We start from the raw sequence: 18809 nt of genomic DNA on the forward strand, positions 1-18809 counted from the left end.
AAAAAATAACATAAAGCTTCAAAAAATTTTGAGTGAATTTATTACCAAGGAACACGACTGAATGGTCAGGTTTATTTTAAAATAGGGGACCTAGTATATAGTTAACCTCTAGCGTCTATCCGGATGCATGTGATTAATGCTATGAAACCAAAGTAAATTACTGAAAAATAGAAAAATATTCTACTGCTTTACGCGTCTCCCATTAATTTTCTATAATAATTCACAGACCATTGTCGATCCTGCAGCGCATCAAGCGAGACGACCATTTGGAAAGTGTTCGTACATTGAGGAGCTTAGGTGACATATGATTAGTTCGCTGATGTCATTACAAAATATTATTTCTAGTGATTATTCAGGGATAAATAGATCGTACTTTTGAATCGTCCTTAAATCATCGTGTTTGCTGTCTAATAGATACACGACTGACTGATGTAAAATTTCTCAACCACAAAAGTAAATCATTTGGTAAGCTTATGTTTTTTAAAGTTGTGCTGTTGTGTCGTTAGAAATAAACAACTAAATAACCTGAAGGCTTTATAATAGATTCAGATTTAGACAATATTTCTTTGCTTTCTTATTTTTGCAGTTAAGAACTGTTGTCTTTATGTCTGTTCTAAAATTTGGTTTTATTGGCCAGCCCAGGGTGTAAGAGTATTGAATATAAAAGGCCTTGTTATTATTTTTAGTTTCTGTGGTGCCTGTTATAGAGAAATAAATATATCACAATTCTGTGAAAGTGATCATTGTTTCATTTGAAAGACAGTTAGGATGTCAGGATGCCATGTTGACGCCACTTGTCGACAACATCTGGACAAACCGGCTCTAGCACTTCCAGGATTTTTTTTTCAAGCCGAGCGTTCATTTCCGGTGTAAGGGTGTCTCTCCAGCCGCCAACGCGACCCTCTCGAACAAAACTGGGAAATTTCGCGACAGATTCGTCTTCAATTTTCGAAGGAATGTTTGCCATTATAAAATTTTTAATACCTGTAAGCACCAAAAATAGGGTTAACTATTTGAACTTTATTTTTGAACGCAATAACAATAAGCTCGCATATAAAAGAGTAGGACGGGTTAGCTAGTTCGCATAAAAATACTAAAAAGTTACCAAGGTAGTGGTATCGGCATTATACCAAAAATATATAACTTGTAAATAGACGTTTAGTTGGTTTTTAATGTTGGAGAACATAAGCTTCTTCCCGTCTTATTGTTGGATATTTACTGGAATCGTAGTGTTATTTCTGTATGTGTATTAAAATTTATTTGCCTGATTGCATGCGCAAGTGCTTTAATCTCACGATGAAAGTATTATAAAAACACACCTGGCGCGTCATCGTCGACCATCTTTAAAGGAATCTCAAATTTTGAGAACTCCTTTTTCATCGTGTCAATCGAGCTGTTTTTGATGACTTTATCTAGTAAATCCGTGGTGAGAATTTTATTATAAATATTTTCATCCATAAATTTGCTTAATCGGAGTATCTCACTGCGAGGGTCCTTTTTTATATCTTCATAGTGGAGAAAAATGGTGTTGTCTTCCTTTGTTTGTGGATACCAGGAGAGTAGATGTGTGAAGTAGTCATTGTATTCAATCTCACCAGCCATAAATAGCTCGAAGAAATCCTCGAATTTTCCGTCGGCAAAGTCGTATCCCGAGAACGTTTTCGTTTGGTGGTGAAAATATGAAACCACACAGTCTGTGAACACAATATCTTTTAAGTTGTTCATCTTACGAAACGTTGTAAACGCGCTTTAAAAATAACTGACAGTGAGGAGATCATAACCCATACAGTAAAATCTAGCACAGCACGGAGCATTATCTTCGCTTCGTAAGCTTCGAAAACTTTTATATGTGTTTGTGAAAAAAGTTGCCGGATGTTCTATTTTGGCTTAAAAATTAATGAACTCCATATTCCATGAGAATAATATTGACTTGTCTAGCTAGATTAATGGAAACTGTTTATATTAGTTGAGTAGGATACTGAGAACCCCCTTTTTTTTTTTGACTTAAATGTTGAAATATGTTCTGTTAACTCTTACGTTAAGACTCGAAAAATAATCCATTTTATATTAGATCTGCCTAGACCTGTTTAGTTTTTGTCAAGATACAGTATGTGTACCTTTAGGGTTTCTGAGGACATAAATATATTTTGCTTGAGGCGAATATGGTACGAGATTTCTTGGTAAGTGTGTCTTGATGCAGCCGGGCCGACGCATTCTGCGTGGTCCTTCTTGTCCCGTAACTTCTATAAACGGATTGTTTCGTAAACGGTCTAGGTGGTCCGCCGGGGGAACACCGTCATTGTTCAACAGGTAAGTAATCTCCAGAGTCCAGGTGGTGCCGCATTTTGGAAAAGTGGCTACGAATACATCGTCTATATAAACGAGATTATGCATAAAGAAAGAAAGAAAAAATTATCGGAGTTTGTAAGTACAGTTAATAAATTACGGTACTAGGTTGTTCACGTAAATATTTCATCGACGCATTAGCTCTAATAGCTAGAATGTAGCAGATGAATCATTCTGATCAATAATTCTGTTTTTTTTTTTTTGCTAACATGGTAATTTCATCACTGTAGAATCTCTGTGATTTCTGCCCAAAAATTCTGACAAGTAATTTGGTTATATTGGTCCTAGCTTGCTGCAAAAATTTCTAAAGAAGGCTTTAGCCATCAATTAACAATCGTGCCTATAAAGTACTATTATGTTTGAGGTCAAGAATAGTAGTAGGCAAGTTGTTTCCGTTCGGGATTACGTTGCATCATTCTCACATAATATAGGACAAGGTCAGCTAGGACTAAACACGCGCACGGAGTAAATACTGAAGGTCTCGACAGTAGGAACCAAACTACTAGACCCTATTGTGATAACAACTTGAACATACAGAAAATGCAAATAGCTTTCTATTTTGTATTATAAAACTGATGCTTTGAATGTTAGGGCAGCTACAGTCTAAGGCAATTTGGCCGTGTCATTAACTATATCATCTCCTGGTGATGGCGCAGTGGTTATGTTTTAGCTAGCTAAACGTGAGTGAAGCTGTGTTCGAAACCTGGCGAAGACACACATTGTTTCGTGCTGGGAGAGTCAACTGTTGCAAACAGTGCTTAGCTGTATAAACAGTACTCAATTTATTTAGTATTTTTATAACTTAAGTGTCTGCGTATAACACAAACAGTTGTCACCAACGGTTGAAATCAAGGTTTTCTATGCATTTTGTGTGCATCATTCTTTACCGTCAATAGAATCAATAGAACTTCATGAAGGTTTCAGGGTCGATTTTCTAGACGTAGTTCTGTTTCATTTGTGGAACGCATTCAGTAGTAGAGCTTTACTATTTTTTAGCGACGTGCAGGTACATCTTTTAATTACGGCATGAAACCTATGTTAGAGTTATTTTTCTGCTTACCGCCTGGTTATTCAAGTACTGTAGTGGCACAAAGTCGGGCGAATCGGTGGTTTTTTCAAATAAAGTCACCAAGAGCAGCGAACCCACGCTGCTTGCTTAGCTATATCATCGCACATATACGGTGTCCTTAAGTGCCGCTAATTTATACGTATTTCGATAAGTTATTTCAACAATGCTTTTGTTAGAGCGCAGCTCGCGTCCCAATAGACAAATTCATAAGAGTAATTTTTAGCACTTGCAATACAATTCGGCTATTAGAAAGTTGTAATATCAAATCATAAAAGGGTGCCACTATGTTACAAGAATGAAAATATCATATCATTACAGTCATTACCTAAACAAGATTTAAACATTTACCGACAACCTCTTATTACGGGCATTGGTAATGAGACATAGAAATGACTCATAAGCTCGACAAGTTCTTTCAAATTATATATTACTGTTACTTAGCTTGCCAACTATAATAATAATTCTAAGGTACTTATATTTACTAGTTTCATTATTACTATGATCAATAGCACACAATATTTGTGTAAGAAAATTAAAATAATTTCGGGAAGATAAAAAGTTTTTCAAGCCATAATGTCAGAACTATCCTATAATGTCCATCATTGTGGTGAGCTAGCTAATATAAATTTCGGTCTTAACTTCGATTACTAAACAAGTAAAGGATCTTAATCTGTACCACTTCGTACTGGCGATTGACCGCCTCGGTAAATGATTTTGCTCCTCACGGCCAGCTAGAAGACGTACACATCGCCTAGCAAAGCTGCCAGACGAATTTATCTCCGTTGATGTAGTCTTGAGACTTCTAAAGCTGTTTTGTCTAATGGCTCATTCATTCATAGGTGCCACAACACAATGCCACATTTGCAGACTAAGCAATTGTCCATCCGGTATTTTTCTTACGAAATGTTTTTCCTAAAGTTTTACATAGAAATGTGTACTAAACCTCGCACACGGATATATTTAGAATTTTTAGAGTAGGTTGGCTGAAGCAAAATTTGTTTAAGTGATGTCCTGATTAAAATTATTTTGAAATAAGTGTTTGGAAGGTAAAAGTATCACAGTTTGCCTGTTGATAGCTAAAAAGGTCTCTAATGCAAGTTTGTTCGATGAGACGTTGATTGTTAGAAATGTTGCTTAAGTTAGTCTTAGTGGGCAGATATGAGTGAGCTCTTCCCAATGACTTGTCATACTTCGATGCAAATATAGAGAGTAGTCTTTTTTTATCAAGGTTGCGTTTTTCTTCCTATAAATTTGATATTTGCAAAAAGATATGACTGACATTACATATTTCATTTTATACAATATATCCTATAATTGATAAGTGGGACATTGAGTATCTAAGGCTAAAGAAACCATTATCTCAACACGTCCATGCTAGGATTACGATGGGTTAATCCTAAGCCTCACTTATTGTAGATTCTGCAGCATCGAGAACACGAGAGAAACGACTGTTATCAGAAATAATCTGTTAACATTTGAAATCTATTTGCGATCATGATAGACCTTCATCAACATGACGATTATGATAGATTATCGAAACTGACGCGGTTATCTAGATGGCCAAGTCTTTCATCCAAGGACTCCAAGAGTCGCTGCCGCAAGTCCCGTCAACGACACATACTGCACAGTCAATGTAAACAATGAAAGCTGCTATACTACCAAAAGGAAGCGAGGATTTGAATTGTCTTAAAAGGCTATTTTGACTAGATATGAAATTTCTATACGAACATTTAAGTTTGGTAAGACTGCTTCAATATCTAAAATATTAATGACACAAATTATCTCTAATATTTAAAAAAAAAACGAGTAGCTTTCTTTAAATTACTTTCGTACGCGAAATAGCTATATCGAGCTTTGCCTTTTATCTGCTTTCAAGACGCCACGTCCTTTCCAACCTGACCTATGTGGCGATGACGATAGCACTCGATTAATGAGGCAGGTTTAGATATATAACGTAAAAATAACCCTGGATTTGTTCTCACATTCCCAATTTCAACCACTCTTCCCACAAAGAGACCGCATCTTCTTAGAGGCCACACCCTAACATCTGCCAATTTTTAGAAGTGTGTTCATTTTAAAATGATAAGATAATGAATGACCGGTTTATTTGCCACATATTCTCTTGTTTGGTAATCTTACGTAATCTAATAGCCATAGCTATAATATATACAATGATAGTGCGAGCAGTAGCAACGATACTTTGTACGAATAAAAGAATGCAAAGCCAAGAATCAAGAGAAGACTGTAAGAGTAAAGCAGTAATAAATATCGTATGCAAATTGCGTTAGAAATAAGTGCGACGTCGATTTAAACTATCAGCGGGCGGTTACGAAATTCTTTGACATTTTCTCAAGAAGGAGGCTCACATTAAAGAACTAACTTTGCAAATAGGTACCGCTTAGGTGGACCACGATGAAAACACTTGAACTCAACAGATTAACTTGGTTATAATGCCAATAGGGAAACTTGCATCAATTATGTAAGACCTGCTTTCTTCCTAGATTATGCTACGGCTGGTGACGGTGCAATAATTTAATGAGATGTTTTACTTACCGGGTCGAGGCTGGTAGCTGATGGCTTCCCGCCAACTTTTGATTGTGAACGTCTTTGACAATCGCGTACCGTCTAAGTCGAGGTACAGGGGCTTCAGGCACACAATCCGCTCCTCACGACCTGGCAGGGTATCACCTAAACGAGTGACTTATTATTAAACTTAATACCCTTTGAAACATCGTGTTTACGTGTTGTATATGAGATATTATTACAAAAATGTTTGTATTCAGTAGAAAATTAAGCTAAAAATAAAATGTTATTTATATTTTGTTGTCACACATAAATGTTATCACATGAAAATCAAATACACTTATAATATGCCTAAAGTACTCTTGGACAAACGTCATGTAACCTTCCATGGCTTACATATTTTCGACAAATCTTTCGCAGAACAAGATCACATTTTTTTTTTCTCGTTGTACGGTAGCGCAATACTGTATGTGGATATTTCAACATTCTTAAATATGAATACGTTGTAATAATTGCTTTATAGCCTACTTTGAAATCGCATATTGTTTAGTCGTTACGTAATATTCTATGAGAGTTTTCTGTCCTTATTATTATCCTTATTATATTATTAAGTATAAGGTTAACAGAACTGTTAGATTTCACCAAAATGCATAGCCATGACACGACAACAAATTTATAGTAGTATATATGTGTAGTCAATAAATTATTTAATCATAACTAGAGCAGAAAAATTTGTGTCATGAAGCGTTCCTTAACCAAAAAGTTGACTATTTTAATGTATTGCATGTATATTTTACCACACTCACCGATGTTCATGATGGCGTTTTCAGTGACAATAACTGGCTTCTTCCACTGAATAGCTTTTCATTGTCCAAGTATCGGTTCGTGGATTCGTCATAATCCCGTCACAGCTGTATAAGACCGTCTTTACGGTACCACTGAATTGCTATGACTCTGTGATCGTCGAGAAGAGCTTCCTTATTCTATTCCAACTAATACAGAACGTTCTGTGAACTGTCGAAGGTCATATTTGTGGAATAGACACACATGACTGCGCAACTCACCTACGTCTCTTTCTCATGGCTCTAGGCATTCACGCAGTATCGAGCAGCAGCAGCAACGCTAACACTGGCACAAATTATGGCACAAAAATGGAACTAGATCAATACCTGCGATAATCTTAATAATGGTCATAATGTCTTGTCGAATCTATCTTACAGACCCTTAATTTTGGCAAAACAGAGATGAAGAAATTATTACGCAGTGGCAAGCGCATTGAGAGAAGAGTACATAATGCTGGAAAGGGCCCTGGTATCATTTAGAGTTGTTATGAAAAAAATGATTGCTTTATTGCGAAGGGGGCAGCTGCGGACTGCTTGGGCAATCACCGCTCTTACTAGTCAGCTTTTGCCGCGTACCTGACGAACAGATTTATTCGACTAATAGTACAAGTTAATGTTTCGCTGAAGTGAGGCCAATATTGTAAAAATACATCTTCAAGCATCTTGAGGAGTTAAATGTTATTGGTCCTGGTGTTGATGTTGTCAGGTATATTCAGTGTGTCTTATTTCGTTTTTCTTATATAAAACGACATTTTTTTTTTTATAAGATCGCATAGTCCGAACGTAAGTAGCTCTTTGGAGTCTCAAATTAATAGCTCACGCATGGAGATGCTCATGTATTACAATTAGCCAGACCTGTATTTCTTAGGTAAACCAATTGGGTTTTAAGTTGTTATATAATTAACACCTAAGTTGAGAGCGCCGCTCAGAATGCACGCATACAACCCAAATGAACTACTGCTTCGGTGGAATCGACTAAGGTCTTCACAAGCCTTCGAGATACTTAAATAAAACCATAAACCCTCTATGTTTCGAGTTTTGCGTTCTGTATCTCTGTCGAGTATTCCATCAGATAGCTGGCTTCCAGCTCGAAACGAATTCTGTCTATGTCCAATTCGAACCTAGACCACATTTTGTATGTCAATGGGTACTCTTTACTATTACAATACTATTTACTAATTTAGTGTTATACAGCGTATAATGAATGGCTTGAAAGTGCAATACAAACAGACTTTTAGTTTTTTCCAATAGCTTAGATATATAAATATACACATTATCTATGGGGATGACGTAGGTCCAATGCTAAAGATTCAGAACTTATGGTCCCCGATTACCATGTACCTATTACTTATGTGTGGAATTAACGGGGCTAATCATATCAATTATCAGCTTCATACGGATACATGTCGACTATATAGCACAACAAATAAGAAATTATGCATCTTTGTTTTCCGGCATTTAATGGGAAAGCGTATGATGTAAGGTTTCCCTAAGCTGATCAACGAACTACAAAGAAGACTGTTCGAAGTGGCATATGAACAACTATCAAACACTCAATCAATAATTTCAGGGCAGCAATGGGAAAAATGAATGATGCTACTGGTTAGGATGGTGTTCCAATTTCTTCGGTCCGAAACTCTGATGCTCAGCTAACCTTCTACTTACGACGTTTTGCCTTCTCTTGTGTTCCTAGTCGCTCGCTATTTCAACTGCATCAATCTTTCTTCCTAGAGATTTTTCTCTAAAGGAAGTATCTTCACAGAAAGGGAAATATAGGATAAAACTAAACAGATCGATATCTGGAGGTTGCGAAACATGAAACCGGGAATTTCTATGGAAGAACTGCCCAAAAAGCTTCCAGAGCCGACTAACAAATAACAAAATAAAAACCTACACTATTAAACTTATCAGACGGAGCAACTCAAGTCACAATTTGGTGCTACATGGGTTTTTAATAAAGAGAATTTGCAAACTGGTGGCTCACTTTTATGTCTAATTTCAAAGTTAAAGCGCAGTATATTTTTCTCCTTCCTTCAAATTTGAAGCCATATTTGAATACCATATTTGAAGTGACACAGGAGTAGCGTTAATTTAAATGTGACGTAAAGTACATGCAGATGTATAATTGGTAAAAACATAGGACATCAACAACAAGCTTCTGTAGTAGCGACTGCCACAGATATCATTAGGTAAAAGCATCAATGACTGCTCTGGTTAACAAAAACATCCTTCTATGTTTCAAGTTCGATGTTCGGCATCGTCGTTAGGCATTCCATCTCGCGGCTGGCTCCCAGCTTGAAACGAGGTGTATCAATGCCCGCGCTTGAGCCTAATTTTGCGCCTAAGGTTAGCAGGCAAATACGTCATCCACTAAGCTATCTCAGGGGATGTGCAAGCGTACATTGTTGTCGCTTTTATGCTAGCTTAGGTAACTACGTTATGTACCAGTGCTTGAGGAAAAATGCACAAAGCATATGGGCTCGAGACATAAACCCCACGACTCATTTCAAAGATTATACAAACCAACGGCAAAGATGATATTGCGGTGAAAAAGATTAACTCTTCGCATTCACCTATGTACGCTTCTATGCGTAACCTCATTAGTAGTGCGATTGCGATTTTCGACATGCGGTCATTATGCCTGTAACTTTAACCATGACAAAAATTTGGTCTCTAAGCAATAATTTTGTCTCGTCACAACTGATATGTTCAGCGACTCGACTAGAGAGCCTCGTTGACCCTGAACACCTGTGCGTTATTTGCTAGGATATTAATCCGTCTCTTGTTGTCAAGTTGTTTGGGAAACGAAGCTTTGCACTGGAGACGAAAAGCAAATTGGTTGGTCAGACGAGCATTAGGCAACGCGTGGGTGCCGATAGCAGTGACACAAATAAGCTCAGCGTTATTTACTAGATTACGAATGTTTGGCGTTCAGTAAGATTTCGTAGCTCTTTAGAAGCTGAATATACTAACCCAAAATGGCCGAGAGCCATCAGGGCAGCAGCCCCCGTATGACCAAGGGGAAGATCATGTCTACGGCGCCCACGCGTATGGTGACGATGATAGATACTATGCGCAATTCTGTAATCGCTAGACTCTTCGCCACTCAGCCGAACCTGGGGAAATCTCTCTACGCGATGTTACAGGTAAAAGAACGCCGAACGAGAGGCAACAGGAGTCAGTCGTACTCTGTAGCCAATTGAGTCGATATCTAGTGGTTAGTCATTTGAAAGTTGCAAAGACGAACAAGTTTCTTTTTGGCTTGTGATAGTATTGTCAGCAATGAACTTCCCTGTGTGGTTGTTCCTATTATCCGCTTAATTGATATACCATTCTAGGAAAGTCCTACCAGGAGTACCTCTTTTAACGAACCCACAACTTTTACTAAACTTTAACTTAAATAAATAGAAGTGAAATGTTTAAGGATACGTTTGTACTTGACTGATCACTTTAGTTAGTCAAAAGTTAAGTAGATCTCAGCGAAAAGCGGTCGCCAAATGACACTTGGCCCAAATGTGATTCTTATTAACATTCGGTGCTGAGACATGCGTGCCTGAAATAGAAGAAACCAATATTTAGCAACTATGTCGATCTACAGCTAGTAATATCGCAAACGTTTGTTTGCACATAGGTATTAATTAAGGAAAGGCGCCGAACTCCGATTGCTGATCGCCAAATACTCGAGCATTTCTCTACTGAGCAGCTCGTTCAAACAGCCACTGAGATGTGTTACTCAATTGAACGGAGGACGCTTTTTACACAGGTAGGTCGTATAGGTCAATTGCATAAAGAAACGTGACATTCTGCATTGGATTTTTGGGAGAATATTAGAAATCACATGCCATAGTCATATTAACACTTAGTTTTTTTGATGAAAATAATTTTTTATGCTGCGAAATTCGTATTTCGTATGGCTTCAAAGTTTGAGTATTTCTATTATATGTATCTACGTGCTAATAAACGCGGCAAAACGCTACTAATTTCTTTGACTAGGACATCAAAGACATGATCGAGAATCTGATGCTGTTAATGGAGCGCATCTTCAAGCTGGCTCCTCAAGTGGGCTTACCTTTTTCGAAGGACATCACTAAGTTTATTCTTATCGTTGCTGAAATGGCGGCCGAACTTCAGCTTCTAGAATTGGTGACCCCAATCGACTGGACAGCACTAGCCGATATCGTAAAGTTACGCGTGCAAACCGTGCGTGAAATCTAATTTACCAAAGGCATCAGGTTGCGTACGAAATACACCCAACTCGATTTCTCTTCTAATCGCTATGGTGAACTAGCCTCAACAATAAACTTTGTAATCAATGAGGTAACCTTAATTTACCTTATAGATTCGCAAGTGGTTCCTGGGTCAAACATATAGCATTTTAATTTTCCGTTCCCTTGACTACCTAAAGTCAAAAAAAAACACGAAAACAGTCGCTGAAAGATAAAGGATGCTTTGCTAGGCACAGTCGGCTGCCACTATCTATAGACACCAGATCAGGCTTTGAATATTGTATAGTGGCGGGTTGTAAACAAAAAGATGTTCCGCGCCATTTTTCTAAGTTCGACTTCAAATGGTTGCAGGTTCCCTCATTGGTTTAAACCAGTTGACAGTTCATCAACAAAAAACGATATCCAATGACTGGCAACGTCTTATTATTAATTCACTTATTATTAAGTGAATTATTTAGCAAGTGCATTTAATTTTTGCTTGTTATGTCAAATGTTTGAGAACGTTAAGTCTCCTAGATTTGCTAAAAAATACACCTAGTTCTTTAAAGGAAAGCAACACTGTGCATATTTATGCCTTTCTCAGTTGGAATATTTGCCGAAATACAATTTACTGCGGTACATCCCAAGGATATCAGATCTCGAATCGGAACGAGTGGTTGGGTCAGGTGGTTTCGGTGTGGTATACAAAGGATTTTATGTACCGGCAAACCTGACCATCTGCATAAAACTCATCCCTGAAGCTCGCCTTCCCACGATTGAGTGTATTGCGTCAGACAAGGTTTGTGACGTTTGAAGGCAGAAACAGTACGCTATTTGCCCGGTCTCATCGTACAGCCTTAAGGGTGCCTAGATCGTTAAAGGCGCTAGGCAACGTGCATTATAACATATGTATGTACATCAGATGATTTTCTATGATTGGGAATATTGAGACCACAGCAAATGACTACTATATCTACTGAGCTGGGGTCCAACATAACAGACAGGCTTTGTATGTCTCCATAGTTATTCGTCTAGCTGACACTGTCGCCCGGTCGTTGGTGTTCTCTGTCCTTCAGCTGGTAGCATCGATTATCAACTCGCCCTTCCTGATTCAGTACCTGAGCGTGTTCAAGGTTGAAGACGCTTTCGTCACACTTATGGAGTATGTCGAAGGGATCGATTTGAAAAAACTCATGTCAATTCAAAGATTCCTGCCCGAAGATGTTCTGCGGCTGTTCGTCGTCCAGATGTTTCTTGGCCTAGGTGACTATGAATAATACACACTAGTACCAATCTATAGAAATTAATATTTATCGACAATCGTTTGAGCATTCTTCTGCCGGAAAACCGGCTAGCTCGTACAGATATAAAATTTCCGTAGCAACCTAAACGCTTTTCGTTAACAACGATTTGGGTCGAGTAAGATCAAGCAGCTAACCATTCTAACTAGGAATGATGAAATGTTCTTTTTAGAACACCTGCATTATAAGGGTTTCGTACATCGTGACTTGAAGTTGCAGAACGTACTCATCAAGGAAAGCGGGCATTTAAAGGCAAGCGTTTCAAAATATGACGTTGAACTTGGAAACAAACCGATTCTTAGTTGAAGAAGTTTCCTGATATCTGCTTCGCCTAAATAAGATACCATTAAGAATGCAGAACAGAATTCGGAGGTTTCGTATGGAAGCGCGACGTATTTAGCCTTTCAGTTAACAAAATATTACGTTCTAGTTCGGGGTTCCCTAAACGATAAACATTGCTACCGTATTTCTCTAAAGTCTCGTGTTCACCTTACTAAACAGGCGATCTGCGCCACGGTCGTTTGATATCCTTTAGGCAACAACTAGGAGTTGACAGCCAAGCACAACTGTTAGTGGCTGTCTCAACAATAACAGAATTAATGTTTGTTCAAGTTGCATAGGAATCTTTCTATATTCATGCTGACTTTTTGAAAGCATGTATTTGTCGTCCTGTTATGATAAGGTGATTGACTTCGACACAACGAAGTTGTGTCTGTCGAACTTTGTCAAGGGTCGAATAATGGCGGCATTTTTCAAACGGACGGCGAAAGAGTTTCGTGATAACGAACTTGCCGGGACTCTCCCGTACATGGCACCAGAATCCTTTAAGGAAGTCGAATCGAAAATTGTAAGGCTTATTAGTGTACTAAAGGTATCTTTTCTTTGTTAACATACTCTAGTTTGTGCTTTAAGAAAGGTCTCGCTTTTTTACTTGATTACATCATCGCTTATTTCTATTTTGGTTTTTGTGAATAATTTTATTAGAATTTGTGAAAAATAAGCGTAAAATTATCCAGCCACGGCTTTTAAATACGAGGACGATTTTTTGTCAAGTAAGGTTATACATATTTCTTGAGCTCGTCTATTTGCATCAATTAATGATCCCCGCATTAGGACATATAGTTAATTTGCATTATTCTCTTACCGCATTCTAACCTAGAATACAACCAAAGAGATAATGGGAAAATGCCCTTCTGGGGCGGGGGAATACATTTCACTAAATTCTCAATGTCACCTTTTTAGGTAGGAGATTTAAAGAAGAAAATATTAGACGTCGTCGTATAGATCGTCGGTTCATCAAAATTTTCACCTGACCAGCTTTTTTTTTAGGGTTACCCCTACGGAAGAGCCGTAGACTGGTGGGCACTTGGTGTGACAACGTACCGCCTAAGCACAGGGAAGCTTCCATTTCGAGCGAGCACAGAGCAGGAGTTGCAAGATAAGGTGAGTCCACTTTAGGCTGTAACAATGACTAAAATGCAGGTAATCAGGTGGTTCGTGTTAAAATGTATTTTTCACTGATCTGGATGTTGATATCTGGTTAAAGATGATTCATTGGTGAATCCATATTCGGGCTTATCTCGCTGTTCAGATTCGTTGCTTGTTTGTACGTTAATTTATGACGCAACCAAGTATTTACTGTTTTTTAAAATGCAGGTTTTACACACTCATATCACTTGGTGTGCTCAGGATATTCAGCGGAACCCTTCGGAACTGATCGACATAACAAATCGGCTTCTTGTAAAAAATCCGTCGAAGAGATTGGGATCTGGGCAATCGTACCGCGAGCTTCGGATGCATCCCTATTTCAGCAAAGTCGATTTCGGGAATTTGCATACGCTGACACATCTATGTGAAGTACCCTCCTTTCGGGAAGCATTTGCTAGCAATGAGAAAGCAGTCATACCAGACAAACCTGTCTTAGAGATTAGTAAGTACTTGTCTTAGAGATGAGTAGGTTTTCGTGTACAATTCATATAAAAGAGACAATAAAGACATAACCATCACAGTACCAGCCGAAACGAGTTCCAATACATCTTCCGAGGTATATTAGATCTCGTTACGTCCTTACTTGAAATACGGTATGATATAAATACAAAGCTCCGAACGAATCAAGTTCAGAACATATCACACCGAACGCGCCTTGATAGGTCTATTTGACATGGGAAGCCTAATAAAATCCCAAGAAGCAAGCATCATTGGGAAAGACATCGGGCATTCTGTTGCAGTTAACCAACCTTGAGTTAGCAAAGCAGTTCGTGGTTTGGGACGGTTTATTCTCAGACGAACTTATCGTTCATTCAAGAGATGTGAGCGTCGGTCTTGATTTCCACTGTAAGCTCCCAACCCTGATTCTATACTCTTCAAGTGTATATTGAACAATGTCGAGTAATTTTATAATAATCTGTGCACAGCCATTTTATCTATGGTATACGCAATAACTCTATAGCATTCGAGTCAGAGTGAGACACTTTGCTGTCAAATGCGTTAATAATCATGCGCATTGATGACCAAAGGAGAAGCAATAACCGTAGCAGAACTACTCATTATGCATTTTATTATTATTTGAAGGGCAACTCAGAGATGCTCCACTACACAAACAGAAGCCTATTCTTACCTTTGCTTCTCCCGGCTTTATGCGTTTAATGGACCACCTCCGAAGCCAGAGAACATTAGCCGAGGGAATTGACCAAAGATACTGCGACGAGCGCCGTCTGTACGGATTAGGAACCCTCAGTTCCGAACGAAACTACGAAATGCATTCTGATGAACCTGTAAAATCCTTTGACTACAAAACTCTTGAGACAATGATTGGGTAAGGTACATAGGGATGTTCACTTGTTCTGTCTGTATAAAATTACGATCAGAAACCTGTGTGAGGTTGCGCTGCAGAATTTTTGACGCAGATTGCATAACGGGATTGACGGAAAAAAGTCAGCTGTAACAGTGCCTTTAACTAACTCCGCTCTGCGACGGCGCAGTACCTCCCGCCATCCCCGTTATGCTAACTGAACATACTGAAAATACATAACCCTTAACCCTAATTAAAAGGAAGGCCTTAGGAAAGGAATGTCTTGACCGCAGGATGGGCTATTTTATGGCTAATGAAATTCCTATTGGAATTATTTGCTTTTACCGAATCGTCAACTGTACCAGCGTGCGCCACTTCGTGTCAATCCAGTTGGAGGCTGAATCAAAACAGTGCTTTCAGGGCTTCACATACGGTTTTGAACTATTGGAAGTAACTGGTGTGTCTGGACCAGCTGCCATGGTGTGCAGTCTCCGCTCTGAATCAGTGAAGAGGAGCGGCTTAATCGTGGGCGACATTATTTACCAAGTAGACGAAGTGAAGGTAAGCTATTTTCCCTGGTCATCATACGTCGCACCCATTCAAATGCACGTTTATAGAATTCATGTAAATAATTTAGCAGATAGCTGAACGTGTTGTGTACAGAAGCTACCCCTTGTCCTCTCTATTCCAACGAAAGCATCTGGTAGTTTACTCTACTTTTTTTTACTTTATCAGACGCAGGAGGGTTTAGAGCGCATAAAAGCTCACATGAAAAACAAGCCTATGGTCAAAGTGTCCGTGTTTGCAATGACTCCATTTCGGTTAGCCGATATGGGATTGAATGTGCCCCTGGCTGTTTCATGGGTTGGGCGCAAAGATCTTCTAGTGACACGCGTAGTAAAAAGGCAGATCGATACGGTAAAAGCGTTCGACGTATTTACGCAGGCAACATCCGCGGCGTCACATCGATCGCGTCCCATGTACCTTCACGTCATTGGACGGTTTGTTATTTATGTGACTGTAATTGTACTAGTAATTATAATTCGTATTTAATATATGAAAGTTGACTAAGAAGCTAGATTGCAGACAGGATTTTACGCTGCATTTTTTCAATCAATTTTTTCAAATTTTTCGAATTTCAATCAGTACGAGTTAAGCCGCTAGTGTTATCGGAGCTTGCTCATAGTAATGCTTTAAATGCAGTTTAAATGCTTGTAACACGTTCTGAATTTTGCCTATATATTTTTTACTATTTCATATATTTTACTATAGTAGGGTGCTAGACAGGAATTTCTCTAGAGATGGGAAGATTTTGTGCACTGCAATTAACTTCTAGCCCTAATTATGGATCGACGAAGCGCTATGCTAATCCAAATCTTTCCAATACATTGCTCAGAATCTTTCTTCAGCTTAGATTTGACCTTTTTGCTTGCATATTGACGCTCGTGTGGATCCAGCATACACAGAAAATGCGTGGTCACGTTTCCGCCTGACGAAAACCTTTACGTTGCTGATGTTGTGCTAGCTGTAAACGGTGCATCAACATCCGTTATGCGTAGCAGAGAAGAGGTCATGAATGCCATCAATATGACAGCAAAGGAGCACGTCCAAATCACGATACTGCCCGTATCACCCTTGCGCCTGCCTGACCCCGAACGGTAAGAGCCATAAAAACGTGAATATTCGGGTTTTTGGAATCGATTACACATGTCGATGGTTTCTATTAATGCGAAGTGTCGTCACTTCATCGCAGCATACGGGTCTAGGTGACAGATGGGCCTGGTGAGTAGAATCGCGGACAACGTAATGACAGATTCCAGGATCAAGATTGAGTTTAGGTAACAGTCGGATAAGCAGTTGCTTTTTGCAATACTCTTAAAATCGAAGACGAAAAAACAAGTAATGGAGTTAGAAAATACTTCGCCGCCGTTCGGTAGCTGCAAGCACGATCAAGAGCGAGTTCCAAATGACACGTATTCAGGAAAACTTAGGCGCGAATAGTGGTTCATTGGTTGTTTGTCTTAAAACTGGCTTGTTTTACAATAAATGTTGCTTTTTGCAAGGCTCTGTACTGCACGGGCGTCTGGTCGTTATTAAGCGCATATCCGCGCTGAGAATTATTTCTGAATGACTATACTACTTGCAAAATCCTGTCAATATAGCCCGTTTAGCTACCGGGAGCCATTAATCCAGATACGATCATGATTCCAGCTCCGAATCGAATGGTTACTGTTAGCGGCACTTTGAATTGACCCGCCAGACAGTCTTACGGCTAGTTAATCTCTATATCATAATGTTTAATATGTAGTGTGCTTAGGGCTGGCGTAAAGATGCCGTGAACGATTTTTCGCTTTGTCAGGATATTCATTTCTGGGACTTGAACTCGTAAAATTGCAGATAAAATACGACCAGTAGTGCTGCTAGTTGAGAGAAATCGCTTTGCTGCTATGTCGTCGAAATAAGCAAAACAAAAAAGGGAACTGAGTGAGCCGAAAATCTAGTTTTAACGAAATTACAAGATATACACGCAACGTACACTAAAAAAAAATCAAATTTTTTTACATTTTCAATGTAATTATTACAGAACTCGGTGAACATATACCGCGGTGATGACCTATCGCAGGTTCTTATGAAAAAGCAGCGGGTCCTCTTCTTTAGTGCTGATTTCATGCTTAAGATTTATTGTCAATGCCTTCAACAGATACATTACCGCTCTGCTCCACCGTTGACTAGTTTGAACATACAAAACGAATCATTTCATTGTAGAAACATCGAGCACATGCTGAGCATCACAGCTCAGGTGTTGCCGTATGTAACGATGTACCACGTCGTTGGTAAGTATTAAAAACCCACATGATTTTGTAAATAAAAAAAAAAGCGTGAAATTAAAGTAAATCGGTTTTTATTGTCAGGAAACTAAAATGTCCTGTTTAGTGATTGCTAGTATCTAGCGTTGTTGACAAAAAGTAGGCGCATTCCAATACACTACGTTACAGCGAATTTTTAAAACTTCCCGAAAACTTGTTCATGCTCGAGGAAACCACAGAACTTCGTTTGAGCCATTAAGTTGTGGCTAGATTGCTAGGATTCTAGTTACCTGTCGAATGGTAAAAACAAAGGGATCTATTTTTAGGATCGGCCTTAAAAACAGCTATAGTACACTAACGCAGGACCATTTAACGAATGTATTCTAGTACGATCGTATTCGGGGTTTTGCAATAAAGACAATTTTACACCATCGTTTTGTGCGAAGCAAACATGTTGGTCATTATAACAGACACTATTGCTGATGTTGTAGTGGTTTTTGAGAGGCCACTACTGCTTTTATACTATACATAAAAAAAAAAAAAAATGAACGCAATGAAATTACAATGAAATATTGCTTCGAAGTACATGTAACGCGCTATACATTTGATTGCCCTCGAATGCAAGGCTACCATTTATGACGGAATATCGAGCCAGTGGGCTAGCAGCAGCGAAAATTCTATGTATCATAGGTATCCTGCATTAAAAATATCAGTACACATATAATTGTTGCGTTCATTTTAACAGTTGTTTTCGACTACCGTGTGGGGAGTTGCTTGCTAGTCGTAGCTAAAAAATTACATGGATCGTTGTAGATTATATTTCCACTATTAGTAATTTACATTACTATAAATCTATATGTGTGTGGTCTTGGATTTAAGTTTCGGAGACAAACGCTTGCTCGTCACCGATTACCAGCCATGCCCG

The 18809-nt window shown here is 38.7% G+C and overlaps 3 protein-coding genes across 4 annotated transcripts; 2 read left to right on the top strand and 1 right to left on the bottom strand.

Annotated features, from left to right (window-relative positions):
• Positions 1–17: 17 nt before the first annotated feature.
• Positions 18–7127, bottom strand: LOC111258602 (sulfotransferase 1C4). 2 transcript variants are annotated; one of them, XM_022829993.2, is made up of 5 exons: positions 6745–7127; positions 5969–6103; positions 2118–2372; positions 1596–1694; positions 18–984 (listed from the first exon to the last, which is right to left on the bottom strand). In XM_022829993.2, exons 1-5 carry the CDS (start codon positions 6752–6754, stop codon positions 764–766), a joined length of 720 nt encoding a protein of 239 aa, XP_022685728.1. In that variant the 5' UTR covers positions 6755–7127; the 3' UTR covers positions 18–763. The 2 variants fall into 2 exon arrangements, with proteins under 2 accessions (XP_022685728.1, XP_022685727.1); XM_022829992.2 differs by having other exon boundaries at positions 1320–1694; positions 6745–7122.
• Positions 7128–9595: 2468 nt separating this feature from the next.
• Positions 9596–12592, top strand: LOC147753751 (uncharacterized). The gene is made up of 6 exons (XM_086967532.1): positions 9596–9926; positions 10412–10543; positions 10774–10980; positions 11590–11784; positions 12062–12248; positions 12459–12592. Exons 1-6 carry the CDS (start codon positions 9759–9761, stop codon positions 12590–12592), a joined length of 1023 nt encoding a protein of 340 aa, XP_086823658.1. The 5' UTR covers positions 9596–9758.
• A 388-nt stretch (positions 12593–12980) lies between these two features.
• Positions 12981–18794, top strand: LOC111258607 (uncharacterized). The gene is made up of 8 exons (XM_022830001.2): positions 12981–13133; positions 13616–13729; positions 13943–14216; positions 14858–15101; positions 15443–15638; positions 15813–16078; positions 16535–16735; positions 17662–18794. Exons 1-8 carry the CDS (start codon positions 13026–13028, stop codon positions 17669–17671), a joined length of 1413 nt encoding a protein of 470 aa, XP_022685736.1. The 5' UTR covers positions 12981–13025; the 3' UTR covers positions 17672–18794.
• The last annotated feature ends 15 nt before the right edge of the window (positions 18795–18809 follow it).

The sequence above is a fragment of the Varroa jacobsoni genome, unplaced genomic scaffold, assembly GCF_002532875.2.
Source record: "Varroa jacobsoni isolate VJ856 unplaced genomic scaffold, vjacob_1.0 scaffold_252, whole genome shotgun sequence".
Lineage (NCBI taxonomy): Eukaryota > Metazoa > Arthropoda > Arachnida > Mesostigmata > Varroidae > Varroa > Varroa jacobsoni.

Excerpts from the sequence above, each read along its gene's own strand:
- LOC111258602 (XM_022829992.2), bottom strand. Across the intron at positions 2,373-5,968 it reads CAGCTACCAGCCTCGACCCG|ACGATGTATTCGTAGCCACT; the intron begins GTAAGTAAAACA and ends TCGTTTATATAG. Across the intron at positions 985-1,319 it reads GGTCGACGATGACGCGCCAG|GTATTAAAAATTTTATAATG; the intron begins GTGTGTTTTTAT and ends TGGTGCTTACAG.
- LOC147753751 (XM_086967532.1), top strand. The coding sequence starts at position 9,759 with ATGGCCGAGAGCCATCAGGGCAGCAGCCCCCGTATGACCAAGGGGAAG. Across the intron at positions 9,927-10,411 it reads CTCTCTACGCGATGTTACAG|GTATTAATTAAGGAAAGGCG; the intron begins GTAAAAGAACGC and ends GTTTGCACATAG. Across the intron at positions 12,249-12,458 it reads CCAGATGTTTCTTGGCCTAG|AACACCTGCATTATAAGGGT; the intron begins GTGACTATGAAT and ends TGTTCTTTTTAG.
- LOC111258607 (XM_022830001.2), top strand. The coding sequence starts at position 13,026 with ATGGCGGCATTTTTCAAACGGACGGCGAAAGAGTTTCGTGATAACGAA. Across the intron at positions 13,134-13,615 it reads AGGAAGTCGAATCGAAAATT|GGTTACCCCTACGGAAGAGC; the intron begins GTAAGGCTTATT and ends CTTTTTTTTTAG. Across the intron at positions 15,102-15,442 it reads ACTCTTGAGACAATGATTGG|CGTGCGCCACTTCGTGTCAA; the intron begins GTAAGGTACATA and ends CAACTGTACCAG.